Source organism: Strongylocentrotus purpuratus, unplaced genomic scaffold (assembly GCF_000002235.5).
Source record: "Strongylocentrotus purpuratus isolate Spur 01 unplaced genomic scaffold, Spur_5.0 spur5_scaffold_4, whole genome shotgun sequence".
Lineage (NCBI taxonomy): Eukaryota > Metazoa > Echinodermata > Echinoidea > Camarodonta > Strongylocentrotidae > Strongylocentrotus > Strongylocentrotus purpuratus.
The window spans coordinates 19,422,379-19,442,576 of NW_022145610.1; the positions used below are offsets into that span (position 1 = coordinate 19,422,379).

Here is a 20,198-nt window from a genome sequence, read left to right on the forward strand (position 1 = left end):
AAGCAATGTCAATGAAAACAAAAAAGTCCGTCGGGTTAGACGAAATTTCTATGTATATTCTTAAAGAGTCAATATCTGAAATGATTGAATCTTTTACCTTTTTAATCAACAAATCTTTATCGGAAGGGGTTGTGCCTGACAAATGGAAAGTCACAAAAGTAATACCGATACACAAAAAAGGAGATAAACTTGATTTCAATAATTATAGGCCGATCTCAATGTTGCCTTGCGCCTCTAAAGTTATGGAAAGAGTCGTTCAGCGACAATTGCTTGATTATTTAAAGTGTCATTCCTTGCTCTCCAAAATCAGTCAGGTTCTCATCCAAAACACTCCACCGTGACAGCACTAGCCGCAGTCACAGATGATTGGTTTTACTCTATCGATAAAGGTAATTACATTGGAACAATTTTTGTAGACTTGCAAAAAGCATTTGATATGGTTGATCACCTAATCCTTGTATCTAAACTTGAATCTATGGGTGTAATTGGTGTAGAATTACAGTGGTTCAAACGCTATTTATCAAACAGAAGAATAAGAACTTCGGTAAATAATGTCCTTTCTGATGAAAGATTAACTACGTAAGGTGTGCCGCAAGGTTCTTTACTGGGGCCCCTGTTGTTCATTATTTTTATAAATGACATCAATTCTGCTTTCAAAACCTGCAAGGTCCATCTTTATGCAGATGATACGGTCATTTATTATTCACATAAAAATCCAAAAGTGGTGGAATATTTTTTAAATAAAGAAATTAATAGCCTTGATGCGTGGATGAATAAAAACAACTTAAAGATCAATTACGACAAAACTGTATGCATGTTACTAGGAACACATAACATGCTTAAAAAACAACCGCTTTTGAATATCAAAATCAAAGAACAACAGTTGTCCCAAGTAAAGAGCTTAAAATATCTCGGTGTACATGTGGATGAAAAATTAAAATGGGATGTTCACATTAAACAGACGTGTAACAAACTAAGTAAAATGGTTAGTTATTCATGTAGACTAAGACAATTTGTGAATATGTCTGAATTGAAATTAATCTATACTTCCATCATATTACCTCACTTTGATTACAGGGATTTAGTATGGCAATCTGCCTGCAGTAACAGTTTAATACAACTCCAACAAAATCAAAATAGGGCCGGTAGAATCATAAAATTATAAAATGGTTTAACACTTAGTCTTCATGCTATAAATAATTTTAAAGAAAGATATTGATATGTTAATCAGGAACTTGTCACATTATACATGTTATACGTAATTTGTAATTTGTTATACTCTGTTGTGAAAAGTTAACAACATGCATGCAGTTTCTTCCTCAATAGAAATACTTTAAAAAGTGCATGTTACTCTTTTACATTTGAATTACCAATCAACTCCCTATTTTTATTGATCCTATTTTCTTATACAATTATAGACCTGTTTACTGGCTTGCTTAAATTGTATGCATGCATGCATGCTTTCTTGACAGGGGTTGTTCCTAACAACCTGGAAGCTCGCCCAGGGTTCGCACTACGTGGCATCAGCTAAGGTATGCAAGCTAATTCCAAGCTGGATTCCAAGAATTGAGGTGTAATTGTTAGGTACAGGCTGACGTGGCTTGTTGCTGTAATTCTCATTTAACTAATTTCCGTACTAGTATTAAAATTGATAATATGGCAGTCGAACAAAAAAAGACATCAAAGTTTTTGGGAGTATTTATTGACGACAATTTAACATGGAGTGATCACTTACATTATGTATCTATGTGTATATCCAGAAGTGTTGGAATCATAAATAAGTTTTAAAAAAATTTGCCCCATACTACGTTATTTTTATTGTATAACACACTAGTACCTCCATATATAACATATTGTAATATTGTTTGGGCAAATTGTGATGTAACCAAACTTAATTCAATTCCTTTATTACAAAAAAAGGCATTGCGTATTTGTACTGGATCTCCCTTTTTAGCCCATACAGACCCATTATTTCTCAAGTTAAAAACCTTAAAAGTCAATGACTTACATACTCTCCAAGTTGCAATTTTTATTTTCAATACAATTATTTCTTATCCAACTCGTATTTCTGAGAATTTTCATTTAACTAACCCCAGATTGTTGATTACACATAAATCAATCAGACACCATGGCCACGATTTATGGAATAATTTATCTAAACTAATTAAATCATGCTCGACCCTTCATTCTTTTTAAGCGATCCTAAAACGTCACATTATATCCTCATACAAAATCGTTTCTCATTAAACTTCGTCTCTGAATTCGAATATATTTTTAATTTATTAATTCTTAAAATACACTAGTATTGGATTATGTACGTACCAGACCCCCATTCGCACTTGCACATGCACTTTCACTGCACCCACTTGATCAATTTTGCGTGTATAATTATATAATTTAAGAGTTTGCCGCTATTCTCTCGAGGCCGCCATCGATTTCAAGCTTACCGCTCATGATGGCGGTCTCCTGCGTTTTCTGTAATTTATCTTTTTTTTTTCATTGAAATTATATTTGTGTTTGTATGCATCTTATTTAATGTACTTAAAAATGTATAATTATGTAAAATCAAGAATTATTTGTTACTTTATGTATATGATTATGTTTTATTTTGAAAATGAATTTTGAAATAAAAACAAACAAACAAAACTAAAAGTTAACCCTTATTCGCATACTTCTACCAGTCAAGTTCATAGCTGTCTTGGTTGGCAAATGATACGTGAAAGGCAACAAATCCATTTATTACTCCTAACTTACAAAACATTACATAACATGACCCCTGAATATTTGAAAGACTTGTTTGAGTTTAAACCCTCTCCATACTCCCTCCGTAATGCACATAACCTATCTTTACCTAAGCTAAGAACTAATTATTGTAAAAGAACTTTTGTGCACAGAGCTTCTTTTCAATATAATAAATTATCCCCTGATTTGCGTCAACTACCCACTTTTCCCACCTTTAAGACTAACCTAAACAGACTATAATCACCTTGTTGTTGTACCTCTTTATGTATGTTTATATGATGTTTGTTTTGTTTGTTTGTTTGTTTGTTTGTTTGTTGTTTTTTGTTTTGTTTTGTTTTGTTTTTTTCTTTTCTTCTATTCCTTTAAGTATTTGTATTATGTTTTCGACTGATACTTTGTAATTATTTATTTTGTTAATTTGTAATATTATGTATATTTTGCATATTGTAAACTGGCCCCATGGAAGACCAGCAGCAACAATTATAGTTGCAGCTGAATATGGGCTACCAGCCGTATACGGTCCCTTTTTCTCTGTATGATTATATGTATTTGTATCTCATTTTATTATACGGAAATAAAAACAACAACAACACCCTTGCCGGCAAATTTAAACACTTTTTTTTTTTTAAACCTAAAGTTTGAGCGAAGGTCCCGATGCTTAAAGGTAAAGACCAGTATTGGAAACGCCCCAATTTCAAAAAATGAAATGGAAGCTCTCATTACCAATCATGTGAAAGAATATGTTTTGACTAATACATGATGATAACAAATTTGCCGGGAAACCGCCTACTAATTCATATATTTGGTAAATTTGTTTCTCTCATGGACTGTGAGAGATATAGGGTAGTCCCATATACATCTTTTTGTGTATAGTGCTTGTAACTTTACGAAGAATGGGCCAAATTTCTTATCATTTTGATGATTCCAGAACCTTGCAGATGCTAGATGCTAGATGATCAACCTTTTCTGATCAATTCCACAACGTTTCTTTCACAATGCAATCGCATGACCATAACTGGTCTTTACCTTTAAACACGATAATGTGAACAGATTATTTTCGTTTTCCTTCTAAATTTTAGAAACGTTATTATTGTATAATTTGTTTAATACATTGTATAAGCTTTACAAGGAGAGGCAATTCATTTATGTTTTACACGATCACTGAATTCGTTCGGGAAGAATTAACACGCATCATATTTTACGACGTATTATGAGTCGGCTTAAAATTAAGGCCATTCCATTTTACAACAGGGAAACTCCGTAGGTAACAAAATTGCTAGGGAAGTAGCAGGCTTAACAAAATTGAATATTGACTTCGGAAGACATGCATGTTTTCAAGCTAAGTCGGGTAACGTAAAGTTTGTGAGAAATCTCCATATAATTAATCTTTGTTAGTAAATATTCTATTCATGGAGCATACATATGTGAAGAGCATACCCTAACTCGATTCTCGTCTGAAAAATAGCCAAGTTAGCAACAATATGAAGCTGGAAATGCGAGTACCCAGTGCTTCCAAACATAAAAAATGGAGCGACCCTGAAAATAGATATGTAATTTATTTTATTGCTAGTTCCGGGACCTCAGACCTCCGAGTAATATCAAGAAGATTGCTTGTCATTGTTTGTTAAAACTTTGCCACAACAGCAGGACTTGAATCAACAACGTAAGTCAAAATTTCCTTCGCCTGTCTTTAATATTTGTTATGATATCATATTTTTGTTTTTCGTTTTTAATTGTGCTGTCATTAATCGTATTTTGTATGGTAGGCGCGTGTACAGTGTATAAATCATTATGTTAATTTGCAATGATTTTTTTTCTCTTTACCTCTTCAGAGGGACTTCATTTTTCCATTTCAAAATACATATAGACTATTTACAAAACAAGTACAACGAAATATGCAAGATCAACATAATTTCTTAAAAGGATCATAATAACATTTCAATTAATTTCTTAACTTCTTCATTATCGAAGTATTTTATATTTTCTTTGTATTTCAAATAGTATTTCAATGATGAAATAAAATTATTTATTAACCTCTGGCTTTGTTGGTACTTCCCCAAAGTTCCGCTTTACGTAATCTTTGTATATAACAGATTGTGCATAATTTATCAAGAAATTAAGTAAATTAATTTTTTTGTTATTTATCTTATATCCAATCAATAACATTTTCATATCAATTTCAATTTCTGTTTTAAAAATGAAATATATCATTTTAGAGATAATGTTCCAGAATACTCTTATCTTCTTGCAATGAAATATAAAATGCTCAATAGTCTCCTTCACACGACAAATTTTACATTCGTTAGACTGTACGATTTTCCATGTAAAGAGATTATCTTTAGAGGGCAATACCCTATGAATTAATATGAAATTATATTGTTTGATATGATTGTCTCTTATCTTATTAAATTTTAACTGAAATATATCTATACAAACAACAGTATCTGGTAGGCCTAAACAATTTTGCCAAAAATGGAAACAAACTTTCTCTTTTTTCTTTTCTTACATTGAATTATAGCAACTTTTCGCTTTAGTACATTCAACGTTTATAATATCTAAAGTTGTCTCAATGTAGATTGTTTCATTGGGATTTGAAGCTTTGTTTAAACGTACATTTGTAACCAATATTTTGGGAATGCTTTCTTTAATTTTAACATTTTGAATAAAAACAACAAATCCTTTACATCAAAATTTTTATTGAATAGAGAGTTATCTATCCAAGTGCCTTGATTTATAACATGTTTAACTTGAACAATTCCTTCTTTTATCCACAACGGGAAATGCAGAGTTTTTTTTTAATCAATTACAATATTACTATTATTCGAAAGTATTTCATTGGAAATATATTTTACATCAAATTTATTTACATAACGAATTTTCGACCATGTGCAAAGCAAATCCATGGTAGATTTCTTTTTTTACATATCTTTTGCATGTGTTTCATATGACAATTATACTGTAAACATAACAGCATCCCACCAACTCTGTCTTTCCAAAATGAAAATAATGTCTTCCACATTGCATCATCTGCATTAGAAAACTTATATATCCAAGATAATCTAAGTGAATTAGCTTTCAAAATCAAATCAACCTTACCAAGCCCATCTTCTCTTTCTGAATTAATACAAACATTCCGTTTTTACTTTTTCTAGAATTCCATTTTTAATGATAATCATATTTCTTTCATAATGATTCTTAGATAGAAAAATCCTTCTTCCTGGAACATATTTTTAATTTTTATAAATTATTATTATTATTATTATTATTATTAATTTTTTTTTTAAATTTAAAAAAAATATATTTACATCTTTTGACTTTTGACGCTCTACTCCGAGGAGCGGAACATGTCCCCGAACGGAATACACTGATTTTTCGGTCTTCATGAATCTATACTCGACTAGTCCTCAAAACAAACGATCATGTGGGAGTTTTGTCAGCAGTTGGTCTCGTAATCCGGTGACTCGGGTTCGAAACCAAGTCGATGCGCTAGTGGTAAGGCATTAATCCTCATTACCAGGTCCATCGGAGAGAACCTAAAGCCGTCGGCCGTCTGGTTGCTTAATAACAAGCATTTATTCTTTCTTAGCAGCCAGGTAAAATAATCACCACCACATATATATAGACATATAGCTTAAAATCAGGGAAAGATTGTGAGACTGTAGATGACTTTCTTCTTCGTTTGAACATGAGTGTAATAAGCACCCGATGAACACTCATTTGAGTTGGATAATTATGCAGCTCATTATGAATGTTCACATTTTTATATTTCATACATGAGAGCATTCATAAATTTACAGTCAGCTTTTTGGTGTTGATCTCCGACACCCAAAAGAGGAGGAAGAAGAAGAAGAAGAAGAAGAAGAAGAAGAAGAAGAAGAAGAAGAAGAAGAAGAAGAAGAAGAAGAAGAAGAAGAAAGAAAAAAGAAGAAGAAGGAAGAGAATCAAAGAAAGAACAATATAAATAGGGAAAAGAAGAAGAAGAAGATTATCATTATGAAACTAAAATAATAAAGCAATATCTATGTCTATTTTAAGATTGAAAGCATGTAAAACTAAAAGAAGGAGGAGAATCAAAGAAAGAACAATATAAATAGGGAGAAGAAGAAGAAGAAGATTAGGCATATTATTATTATTTTTAATTGTTATTGTTATAATTATTATTATCATTGTTTATCATCATCATCATCAACATCATCATCATCATCATCAACATCATCATCATCATCATCATCATCATCATCATCATCATCATCATCGTCGTCATTATTATCGCCTATATGAATAAAGCGATAGAAGCGTTTATAGAAATCAGCTTCGTCCATGTTTTCTTAAAACGCGGAACGTGCCGCTGCTGTTGCACATGCATGTAGAGAGTACATGTACATTAAAGCCACACTGTCCTATTTGTAGCTACTTGCTCCCTTTTATAGAAAACAATACCTAATCGGTGACCATTGGTCCCCCTTGATCCTCCTTTTCTTATGTTAATTGAGAGCTGAGTTGATGGGAAAGCCATCTGTCACAGTGATCTCGCTGGCAAGCTGGGTGGTCTAATCCCTTCTGGCTGAACTAGTACAGCCGGCCTTCAATACTCGATATTTCTTTGTCCTTAATTAATTGTATTACGGTCATATAATGCAGTCCTCTCATTTAGTCGTTTAACTGCTTCCGTAAAAACAACCTGCACATCGAATAAGGATTGTTAATTAATTTTCCCATTATTTTTCATTTCTGTCTTTAAATAGTCGGGATACCATCAGTATTATCTCTTGTCTCGTATATCAAACCCGCACATTTTAGGGTGCGTTCAATCGACACTTTTTCACCCTAGAATCAGGATTTTTAAAGACTTTTAGTTTAAAACACGTTTCGTTCAAGCGATTTTTTAGTCTGTCGTAAAAATACTAAAAACACTAACATGAAACGCTGAAAAAGATGCGTTTTGTATCATGATTCTGCAGAATCAAGGTCGTTAAACTTCGATTGAACGGATGGAGTTCTCAATCATGATTCTATGGCGACATTATCGTGGCCTGTTCCGGTTTGGGCAAAAACCGCGCGCCTGCTTTTCATGCAATTTGCGTTCACTGTGCTCTTTGTTTCTTCCTTCTATTCTTATGTTATTCTTTGTTTTTTCCTTCTATCACCTTCTCTTATGTTATTCCTTTAAAAAAAAAAATTCTATCACTTTCTCTCCTGTTATTCTTTGTTTCTTCCTTCTATTCTCATGCTATTCTTTGTTTTTTTCCTTCTATCACCTTCTCTTATGTTATTCTTTGTTTTAATCATTCTATCACTTTCTCTTATGTTATTGTTATACCCCTATAGAGATATACTCTTTGATGACTCACTAATAAATGCCCACTCCACTTTAGTTAGTAAATGCCCACCCCTTTGTTCTACCCTACCAGCATAAATGGACGAACTTGGAGATCGGTCAGCATGCATAAGTGTACAGCATGTGTCATTCTACATTTAGATTGAGCGCTGAGTACACCAACTGACTTGTTTCTCCTCATCTTTGATTATTTCCAGGTAAGGCAATATAATTTCTATCAATGTATTTTGATATTAGTATGTATACATGTTTATCGTATATGTTATATATTCATGCTAAAGTAATACATTTTACTGGTATTCCATCCTTAGTATTTGTTAGTGGTTATTAAGCAAGTGAACTATAATGCATCGAAAGCATGATGCGCCGTTAGCTTGTGAACATGCAGTGTAAGTAACTGTCTTTTTGGCTTTCTATTGGATATTTACTGTATCTATAACTTTTTTGTATTACTTCTAAACATGATCAGTTATGGTACTTGAACCTTTGAATCATATATATTTATATATATGTTATTATATAAATAAGTAGATTAAAGGTAAAGACCAGTATTGGAAACGCCCCAATTTCAAAAAATGAAATGGAAGCTCTCATTACCAATTGTGAAAGAATATGTTTTGACTAATACATGATGATACAAAATTTGCCGGGAAACCGCCTACTAATTCATATATTTGGTAAATTTGTTTCTCTCATGGTCTGTGAGAGATATAGGGTAGTCCCATATACATCTTTCTGTGTATAGTGCTTGTAACTTTACGAAGAATGGGCCAAATTTCTTATTATTTTGATGATTCCAGAACCTTGCAGATGCTAGATGCTAAATGATCAACCTTTTCTGATCGATTCCACAACGTTTCTTTCACAATGCAATCGCATGACCATAACTGGTCTTTACCTTTAAGACTTTGATGTGAAAGGGGTTTAGCAACTCCGAACCCCAGAAAGTGAGGAGACTGGACCTAAGATGAGAGAGAATGATAAGAGCTGTAGATAGAGGGATCTGTGGTCTATCCACCATTAGCCTCTTGTCGATTGCCCTCGCTTTACTGGAGTCCGTAAATTCTGGCGAGCGAAGCGAGTCAGAGAAACCGAGCATTTTAAGACTGCTTCGTTTTATAATGCTTTAGAGAGTTTTACTTGGTTCTCTTTATGTTCTCTTCTCAATATTTGTAGCGAATAGAATATCATTGTTCCAGTTTGGTCAATTTGTATAGAGTAGTCATTTTGATGTGATGATTTAAAGTGTCATTAGGACTTTTGAGATTCAGTTTAGTAGTTTGTTAAACTACAATTTAAGGTTATTTCTTATAGTTAATTGTTAGTTTTATTGGATGATATAATAGAACTTGTATTAAATAATCCTTGATTATTTAAGGGAAGTTACTTGGATACCGTTTGATAATGGTATGACTTCTTTATTAGTATGTATGTTCATGAGAACATAAGGATATTTAAAGGAAAAGTCATGGTATCTTAGATATACACAAGATCCGGGTTAGTTCTCGGGTTTGTAATTTGTTAGCGTATAGAATACATTCACAGGTAGTATTCAGCAACTTCAAGGGAACATCTTAAGGGTGAAATTGTGATGTACAAGATGTTTGATATTAATTGTTATGGTTATGTATCCATGAGGATAAAGACACGGAAAACATAATAATTCTAGAAAGTTTGTTCTTAAAATATTGTTATTGTATGTGATTTCTGTTATTTGTTGATATTTATTATGGAGATAATAAATGTGTCATTCCACATTTAGATTGAGCGCTGAGTACACCAACTGACTTGTTTCTCCTCATCTTTGATTATTTCCAGTTATTTACAGTAACCATCCCTACACGCCATAGGGGTGTAACATTATTCTTTGTTTTAATCATTCTATCACTTTCTCTTTCTATCTTTCCTTATGTTATTCTTTGATTCTTCCTTCTATCACCTTCTCTTATGTTATTCTTTGTTTTAATCATTCTATCACTTTCTCTTTCTGTCTTTCATTGTGTTATTCTTTGTTTCTTTCTTCTATCACCTTCTCTTATGTTATTCTTTGTTTTTATAATTCTATCACTTTCTCTTATGTTATTCTTTGTTTTAATCATTCTATCACTTTCTCTTATGCTATTCTTTGTTTTAATCATTCTATTACCTTCTCTTATGTTATTCATTGTTTTGAATCATTCTATTACTTTCTCTTTCTGTCTTTCCTTATGTTATTCTTTGTGTCTTCCTTCTATCACCTTTTTTTAATGTTATTCTTTGTTTTAATAATTCTATCACTTTCTCTTTCTGTCTTTCCTTATGTTATTCTTGTTTCTTCCTTCTGTTACCTTCTCATTCTTTGTTTTATTATTGCGATCTATGCTCAAAACAGCAGTCGACAGACGGCCGTAAACAATTCCAGAAAGCGCGCGCCGAAGTTAACCTATACTTCCTGGGTCAAAGTGCGCAGTGTGATGCGCAGTGGCTTGGCTCGAAATGAGCTAGAATCAGCGTTGATAAAAAAAATCGCTTGAACGCTTTCCCGCAGTGACCTTGTTTTGTAACGGCGTTTTGATGTGATTCATTTTTGTGATTCTAGCTTCGAAAAATCGCTTGAACGCACCCTTACGACCCTTACAGTCGCAAGTATTTTATTGCATAGAAATTACACGCACAAAAATTGGCTGGTAGGCCACAAATCCATTTCTTTTATCTATTTTACACTCGGGAGAGAATGGAGGGGAAGGGGAGGGGCAGGGAGGGGCAGGGAGTTGGAGGGAGGGGGAGGGAGAGGGAGGGAGGGAGAGGCGGAGAGGGGAGGGGGAGGGAGGGGAGGAAGTGGGAGGGAGGGAGAGGGGGAGAGAGGGGGAGGTTGAGAGGGGAAGGGAGTGAGTGAGAGAGAGAGAGAGAGAGAGGGAGAGAGAGGGAGAGAGGGAGAGAGAGAGAGAGAGAGAGAGAGGAACAAGCGAACCGTATCAGCTGTAACAATAATACAATAAATAATACAACAAATAATAAGACTTAATTCGGAAAATCAAACTAAATTGCGTCACCTTAAAGTTAAAAATGTGCAAACATTACAATGACATTACGTAATCCGAACTATGTGCGATACAATAGGGTATAGAGATTCCCCTTGGGTTGATTTTTCGAAAGTTTTTGCGATCGTGTTAATTGATTTTCGTCTTTCCATACACAGACTGGCGAGAAAGAAAAAAATGGAGCCGGTGAAGAGGGTAGCAGTGATTGGTGCTGGGGTGAGCGGTCTGGTGTCTGTCAAAGCTTGTCTCGAAGAGGGACTCGAACCTGTGTGCTACGAACGGAACGATGAAATAGGTGAGTGGTTCAATGTTTACTTGAACTTGAGAAAATGATATATTCAGGTGCGTCGCTACAGTGGATGAGGAGGGGGAGATAGTAAGCAAATAATTACCGTTGGTGAAGGTGATGGGACAAACTGTCACTTCCGAGGCGATCTGGATGTAGCTGTCTTTCCGAAGCGAAGATGAGGAAAGATAGCGTATACATTTAGATTGCCGAGGAAGTGATAGTTTGCCATCGCCTGAAACCAAAAGGTGATTATTTGCTTTATATTCCACATCGGAAACATTTTATTTCTTCCGTCATTTTAGAGCAACAAGTCATCAATAACAGCTGGCAAACGGTGTACGATACGTACAGTGCATGCAGTATGGTGGTGTGACCATATTATAATTCGCGCGTGACCAAAGTTTGCGTACTAACACTAAAAGCGCTTAAAGAGGAGAGCAATACGCAGCGTATACAATTAAAGTGCGTTGCCCTGTGTAGATAGGACTTCTATCTTCAGTGAAAGTGCGTTGCCCTGTGTAGATAGTACTACTATCTACACAGTGTAACGAACTTTTTGCTTCTCCCAGCAACGATGGGCGAACTATCTTTCATCACGTGATTTACTTTTGACCAATCGTAGAGCAAGATTCTTAGTATGTGTAATATAATTTGTTTTAAGCTGTGCGGCAAATTGGACAAGATTTTTTCCGTCCAACTCCCCCTTGAAAATGGTTAAGTAACGTTCGTAAAAAATTATTTCACATTTTTAACGGGGAAATTTTGCCCTATTATAAGCTTATTTGTTCATTTAACTATTTAACGACTTTCATTATCAGTTGAAGAGTGTTACCTTTTTATATAAGTAATTATGGGGAATAATATAAGGGGTTAAGCCTGTTCGAGCATTGCGTTATTAAGCTATTTTCATTTTCAATTGGAAGTGGTTTAGAGTAAGTTATTCGTAACTTCCGATGAGCATATTGACGCACTTTCTATTTTACTTTCCGGATAGAGGTTCGATAAGAGTGCTGTATACTCCGACCGAAACAGCCACCTTGTAGTCAGTGGCTTTCAGGCTTCCGAAAGGAGAATAATGAGGATGCTGGGGTGCTGAGGGTTGCAGCATCCCACCATTTTCGGGCGCCCAAACTTTTCCCCAAACTTTAAAAGATTTAATATGCGTTACACCTGAGACATGTTAACATGTCTCTGGTTCTTTCGATTATGTTATAACTACACCAATAAGATCTTTGACGGCAATTAGCGCATGCGCCACCAATTAAATAATTTTTGAACGAAGTCGCTCTCACACTGCGTGTCAAAGAGCGCACTAGTTAGTGGTTGACGCAGTCCGAAATCGGCACATGACGCCTTGTGTGCAACGGCTAGTTATCATGGAAGATACATAATTATGTTTGGTGGTTGTGTAGCATCCTTAAAACAACCCATTAAAAAAAGATATCTATCGTAGAGGCCTCAACTGATTGGCGTAAGAAGGATGCTTCCCTCCGTCTCTTTCTCTGTCTCTCTCACGCTGTATCTCCTTTCTCCTCCCCCTTCTACATTCTTCCCTCCCCCCTCTCTCTCTCTCTCTCTCTTGCCACTTCTCCTCACCTCCCCTTTTAAATACGCCTGTAAAAACCAAATTAAGCACTCTACTCCCCCTCTATCTCTCTCTGTCGTTCACTTATCTATCTCACTTTCTTTCTCTCGCTCTCTCTCTCTCTCTCTCTCTTTCACCCAGGTGGGATATGGGTCTACCGTGATAAGAATCCAAACGGTCAGACCGATGCGGCCATCTACGAAGGACTGGTGACCAATTCTAGTAAAGAGATGATGTGTTTCAGCGATTTCCCCTTCCCGCGTGAGTGGGCGCCCTACATCCAGGGTAAACAACTCAACGAGTATTACCACGCCTATGCTAAACAATTTGATCTCAACAGACACATACATCTTAACACTGAGGTAAGAATGAAGAGAGCTGAATTTAAAGCGGGACTGCACTACTTGCGCCCTCTATATAGCAAACAATAGTACAATGCCTAAGCGGTACCCGTTGGTCCCCCATGATCCCCTTTTTCTTAGGTTAAGTGAGAGCTGATTTGATGAGATAACCACCTGTCAGTGACCATGCAGGGAGTTCTAATCCCTCCTGGCCAAACTAGTGCAGACAAGCTTTAATACAAAGGTTTAGGCACAACGACTTTTCATGTGTGTTTTTGTTTCTCACCTCCGAAAATATTGTAGAAAAAGTACACCAACGTGGTAAATAATGTATGATGCTGGTGCAAATAAGATTTTCTTATTTTCTTAATCTGTTTTTCTTTTCATCTATGAAAAATAAATATAACAATCTAACTGTATATCGATGCAGGGAGGTGTTTTCCCACCTCCCTGATCGATGGGATCAACACTTTCTTACCCATTGTACATTCAGTCTTGTTATAAAATGTATGATGCTGGTGCTAATAAGATTGTCTGTTTTTCTTTTCATCGGTGAAAAATAAATATAACAAGCTAAATGTATATCGATGGGATCAACATTTTCTTACCCATTGTACATTCAGTCTTGTTATAAAATGTATGATGCTGGTGCTAATAAGATTGTCTGTTTTTCTTTTCATCGGTGAAAAATAAATATAACAAGCTAACTGTATATCGATGGGATCAACATTTTCTTACCCATTGTACATTCAGTCTTGTTATAAAATACTTATCTGTATTTAAAGACCTTACCACAGCATTGCTGAAAGCCTCATCTAATTTATAGGTTTGCCCCTGGTATATTTTGTAGGGTGCTTTGGAAACTTTCAAGAAAATGAATATATGACCGATGACAGTATTACGGTATTTGCCTTTGCAAATTGGTTTGCTTATGTGCAGTTTGTTTAAAATTGATGAAGGGTAACAATGAAAATGAGTCGACATGCAAGATAAGTTTGTGATTAATTTTTGAACGGATCAGAGTGATAGAAATACAGGAAGTTGAACGATCATAGAGATCATAGTTAAGACCTCGTTGGTCTCCCTTGTTTTAAAGGTACTGTGTGTCGAGAAGACAAAGGACCACGATACGACGGGCCGGTGGTCGGTGTTGGTCCGAAACCAGGACGGAACGGAGAGCGAGTCCTTGTTCGATGCCGTTATGGTGTGTACGAGTATCTTCAACAAACCATTTGTCCCAACCTATCCGGGAATGGACGTGTTTCGAGGAGAGACCTGTCACAGCAAAGATTTCCGAAAAGGCGAAAGATTTGAAGACAAGACAGTTCTGGCCGTCGGTACGTTCATTTTCGCTTTATATATTTCTTTTGAAGTATTAGCGATTTCTCTTTCCCTTGTTAGTTTTCCACCTTCATACTTGCTGCTGCTACCGTCAACTCCTTCCACCTTTGTTTGTCGTCCTTTGGAATCAATTATGGTTAAAAAATTAATCGAATCGATTCCTAACCCACCCCCTCTCCCTCCCCTTATTCGTTTGTTGTTCTACTTCGAGATACCTAATTGCCTTGTAGCATCGTAAGTTCCTTCCGTTTAGCCTTTGCTCCTACTTTACAAAAAAAAGGAATTGTTTGAGGATTTAGCAGTTTACCTTTCCTTTACCCTTCAATTACCCGAGACATTCGATATTTCCCTTCTATTTTGCTTAATACTTTCTATTTTGGTTTGTCTCAATTGTTTGTGATTGTTCTCAAAAGTAATCTGGAGCCACCTCTAAATATCAGTCACTCAAAGGTACAGCTAGCTTTGGGCCCCGGATGCGTTACATGGATACAGAAAGAGGAAACTACACTGACATACTAATCGAAAGTCCAAATATTTATGGAATGTAAATTTCTCATGAATAAAACTATAATAAACATAGCTTTTTTTTTTATTCCAGCAGGTCATCAGGATAGGTAAAGATTAAAAGCTTCCGGGTCGCCTGAAGACTTTGTCCCTTCCTTTAGATTGAAAACACACCAAAAACAAAACAAAATTGTCAAAGAGCAAAATCCAAGTACAACCATCGTTTTTTAAAGACTTATTGAGGATTGTACGGAATATTGAAGGTGTGACATAACTGAGAGAGGAAAAATGACAAGATTCTGGATTTCAGGGCGTCAAAATAAACAAATTTTCTCGGTGCCCCTTGAAGCTGCCATTGATTGGCAATATATCATTGAAAGATCTCTGTATAACTCGGTGATAAACTAGTGGTGTATCCAGAAAAGGGTACGTAGCGCTGACAAATGCCCCCATTTGTTTAATGACTAAGGAAAAATCATCACAACTTGCATTTGGGTCCACACTTAAACACATGGGGTAGCCCAAAGAGGCTATACATTCCGCTTCCAAGCGCCCCTCCCACTCGAACACCTCCATCCCACTCCCCGGTCTAGAGAGGATTCCCTCCTCCTCGTCAGTTTCTGGATACTCCACCGGGTTAAATTATCACCATTATCATGATAAATTTTTAATAAACAGTGGACAAATTAGGTTTGGCTTCTTGCCTCCTTTGCAGGCGGTTCCCATTCGGCCGGAGACATGGCTGTCAACTCTAGTCGATTCGCCAAACAGGTGAGGAAAATAGATTAAAATAGTATGTACACAAATTATTTTAGACTTTAAATCTTAGAAAGAAGCACTATAGTTATGAGATAGCTAACATCACAATACACTGTAAACCGAATCTCTATATCGATACGAAGACAGTGATTAAGTAATTAAAGAGGTTTCCTTTAACCCTCAAAATATCTACTAGGGTGGCTGTTTGCATTGACATATTATTTAATTCAAAATGACACTGTACTCGTTACTGCCATTGGAGATTTTTTTATTATTGGCGTTCAGTCAAAATTGAGTAATTATATGCCTGGTTTGGTTGCTTACGTGAAATCGTCTAGTCATGTAGCCTCGTAGCCTTGTAACCCTCATTTGGACAGGGGTCTCATACACTTTTGACCATTGCCACACTGCTATGACAGGTATACCTCAGCACACGTACGGGTACGTGGTTGGCGAACCGGATGCAATCTAACGGCCTGCCACGTGACATGACCATCCATCGTCGTTACATGACCCATGTCCCGGTGAACTGGAAGCTGAAGCGATTCGAGCAGGACAGCGTTCAGAGGGTAGACCCGACACTCATCGGTATCAGGAGTTCTAAGCGATATGGTACCACCACGGTCATGATCAATGATGATCTAGGAACCATGGTCCTCAGTGGAAAGATTAAGGTAAGAAGGGTTCACCCTATACGCTGGAAGATGAAGACTATATCCCACCGCTGCCACCATGTTGTATTTTGTGTTTCTGAACAAACTATAGGAGCAACGGTACTTAACGGAAAAGCCAATAGAACAAAGGTTTACACTCTCTCTCTGGTTATTCTACTATACGTCCAATTATTGTTATCATGTCCTCTTGGTCGCACATCTCATTGGTCATACATAGACATTGGTCCTTCTTACCTGGGTAGTGAGACCAACGGGACATATATCAGCCCATCAGGCTGACCAGACCTGGCACTACAGAGGTGTTCTTTGATAACGATATTTCAAAATCTAATTGAGGAACTGTCGACTAATACCACCATGATGAGAAAACTGTTTTATACTCTCGTGTTGACTTTTTGTATTTTCCTTTCATTTTGCTGTCGAAAATCAGACAAAGCCTGGAATTGATCACTTTACTGAAACGGGGGTTGTATTCAAAGACGGTTCAACCATTGAAGAACTGGACGCAGTTGTCTTCGCAACTGGATTCCAAATATGCAACCCTTACATCAGTCATGATATTGTACCAGGTGAGTTGTTGCGAGCCGTGTTATCCAGTGCATCATAGGCATGCTCAACACAACTTTCACTGAATTCCGTTTGTAGATGTTATGTTTTGATTTCTTAATAAACACATAATTAAAAAAAAAACTCATGATAATTATGTACATAGCTGCATAATACCCAGTATTCGCAAGACCTTTTATTTTATAATTTTGCTATGAGTAATAATCATCTTTGCCATATTTTGATAGAAGAGATGCTAAAATAAATAAATAAGTAAATTACACGGTTTTTCTTCAATCTCACTCACACACAATATGTAGATATCTGCATTATATTTTTATTCAAATCCCTATACAACTACTTGTAATCACTAAATCTCCTTAGTCAGTTTTATTGTTTTGTTTGATTTATTGTGTTATTTACCTTCATGTTTTTTTTCTTCTTCAGGGGATGAGTAATTTTCTGTTATTCCATGGAATGTAGACCTACAATAAAAATTGTGCATTATTGCTCGAGTTAAAAAATAAAAATAGTAAGCACTATTTTTTTTTTTTTTTTTTTTGGGGGGGGGGGGGCCTTCGAAAATTTGAAAAATCAACCCCCCCCCCCCCTTTTAATTTGATGCAACTCACATGATGCATATTTCATGCATAATTGAATAAAATCAATTTGAAGAAAGAGTACCAAAAAGTCATTTGGCAGACGGTATTTGAATTTCATTTTCTGCCCTTTCATAATGACACATCAATCAGGGAAAATGAGCTAGGAAAAATAAAGTTCTGTTTGATTGAATGAATTCATTTTCACTGACTGCCTGCCGTAGCAACAAACATAATTGACAAAAGACTTTACTCCGTTTTGTTGGCAATCAGCCAGTGAACAAATTTAACAAATTACCTTACTTACCATTTCCATTTCTGTATTCAGATCGTCTGGAGGATTTAGAGATGTTCCACTTTGTGTGGCCTGCCAAAGAGAAGCACCACACCCTGGCAGCCATTGGATTCATCATGATCGTTGGCCCACACGCCCCGGCCCTGGAACTGCAGGCCCGATGGGCTGTACAGGTCTTCAAGAAGAACGTAGGGCTACCACCAAGGGAGGTCATGATGAAAGAGATCACTGGTCGCAAGATGGGAACGTTCAAGAGGTTCGGCAAACACAAGATACAGGTGGGAACAACCTCCGATATCCACGAGCAGGGGCAGATCTTAATACAAAAAGGGCAAGATTCCGAAAATAGGAATTTTAAAGGGGGCACAAGAAGAGAATGATAAGGGGCAGATGGTATTCCACATAGGCATATAAGAGGGAGGTCGACGTGCCCCCTCCGTAACCCACCACTGTCAGGGACTGTCCCTGTGAGTATATATATATATACCAATTTAATTCATGTTTTTATAAAATTATTTGTCCATTTTTAATAGATCAAAGAAGAGACTCGCCGAATCCATATAGTTATAGAGGTTTTTGATATTTGTTAGTGACTATTTTATCGCCTTAAATCGCAGTTATCAAACTTTGCTTTGAAAAAAATTCCTCCTGTAAATAGGTTTAAAATTTGAGTTTTTCATCAAAATATGGAAGTCGGTTTGTCTACGAGATGTCTCCTAATCATCTTCTGTCCTCGCGTTCAAACTATCAGAGTATATTATGTCGAAACGATGAGATCCTTGATTTCAATTTGTTGTCATTCTTTCAGCACTGGGGCATTTTACAAGTAAGATTATTCGCTCCTAATTAATTCTTTTCAATTACGTATGTTCAAATCAAGTCATTCTACCCATCTTATTGAACTGTACCGGTTATCTACCCTTTTTCAAAATCAAAACGTTGAATACCTTTAAGAAGAATTTTCCGGTGATTTCCAAATTAAACATTGGCCTATACGCTTGCCTCATTCATTACAACCTTGAACATTTCATACTTCGTATTTCATACCAAACAGACACTTCCCCTGCCTTACCAAGACATCATAGCCGGTTTCATAGGAGCTAGACCCGACTTAAGGTCTTTGATCTTTAGCGACCCCTGGCTCGCCTACGAACTCTTCTTCGGACCAGCCTACCCGGCAGGCTACCGCTTGTTTGGCCCCCACACCTGGTCTAAAGCCCGAGAACACATCGCACGAGGTATCGACAACGTCGTCTTCCCGACCAAGACGCGCAGCGTCGAGACAGCACAGAGCGCGGGAAGTATATTCCGCCTGACGGTGAACGGGTTTCTCAAGACAGCTTTCATGGCTCTAATGATCATATTCATCCTCTCTGTGCTGACCTAATACCATCCCAAAGTGGGATTATTCCCGCCCCCCCCCCCCACTCAGTGTTATTTAGGGTACGCATATGCGTGTTCCTTACTTTTGAAAACACCCCCTAAGTCCGGTGTGTAAAGTCAATACGGGCCGGAAAAGTACCCCTTTACCGGACATTTTGGTAACACGCATGCGGTCATTCCGGTCATTGGGGGCGGGGGGGGGGGGCGGGTGATTATTATTGAATCAATGATGTAAAGTGCAGAAAAGGGAAATGATTCAATGACGCGGAACAAAACGTTAGTTAGATAGTTCAAACATTCAAAGAGAAATTTACTAAATTATGTATCATACTTATTTTGTTATATCACCTCCATCAACATTCTGATACCTATGAATTTTGCCTACATCAATCAGAATGAAGTGCCTTGTCAATAAAACATGACCAGTCTGTAGAAGGGGGGGGGGGGGGAATAAGTCATCTTCCTTCTGGAACCCCCCCCCCCCCCCCCCATGTATAGGAATTTATTCCTTGAAACGCAGCGCGCGTAACAGCTGCACTGCTAAAGCCAGGGTAATTATGCTGCATTGTTGTAGAGCGCTTAGAGACTTCTGATAAAGTAGCCCAAGTGTTAGGTGCTATATAAGCAAGGATAATTATTGTTATATCAAATAAATCAAACATATAGAGTGCTACGTTCAAAACAGTCATTATTAAAAGAAAAAAAAATCATAAACTCCCCAAGTTGACAGGAGTTCACTATCAATGTGGCTTTCTTAATGGTCAAAATGAGTGCATTGATTA

At 36.5% G+C, this 20,198-nt stretch overlaps 1 protein-coding gene across 2 annotated transcripts; it reads left to right on the forward strand.

Moving 5' to 3' along the window:
* The first annotated feature begins 8,073 nt into the window (after positions 1 to 8,073).
* On the forward strand, positions 8,074 to 19,460 carry LOC588371 (dimethylaniline monooxygenase [N-oxide-forming] 5). 2 transcript variants are annotated; one of them, XM_030997522.1, is made up of 9 exons: positions 8,074 to 8,277; positions 11,259 to 11,395; positions 13,116 to 13,336; positions 14,412 to 14,652; positions 15,876 to 15,931; positions 16,339 to 16,593; positions 17,024 to 17,162; positions 18,067 to 18,311; positions 19,088 to 19,460. In XM_030997522.1, exons 2-9 carry the CDS (start codon positions 11,278 to 11,280, stop codon positions 19,418 to 19,420), a joined length of 1,608 nt encoding a protein of 535 aa, XP_030853382.1. In that variant the 5' UTR covers positions 8,074 to 8,277; positions 11,259 to 11,277; the 3' UTR covers positions 19,421 to 19,460. The 2 variants fall into 2 exon arrangements, with proteins under 2 accessions (XP_030853382.1, XP_011660581.1); XM_011662279.2 differs by lacking the exon at positions 8,074 to 8,277 and adding an exon at positions 9,832 to 9,898.
* Positions 19,461 to 20,198: the final 738 nt, after the last annotated feature.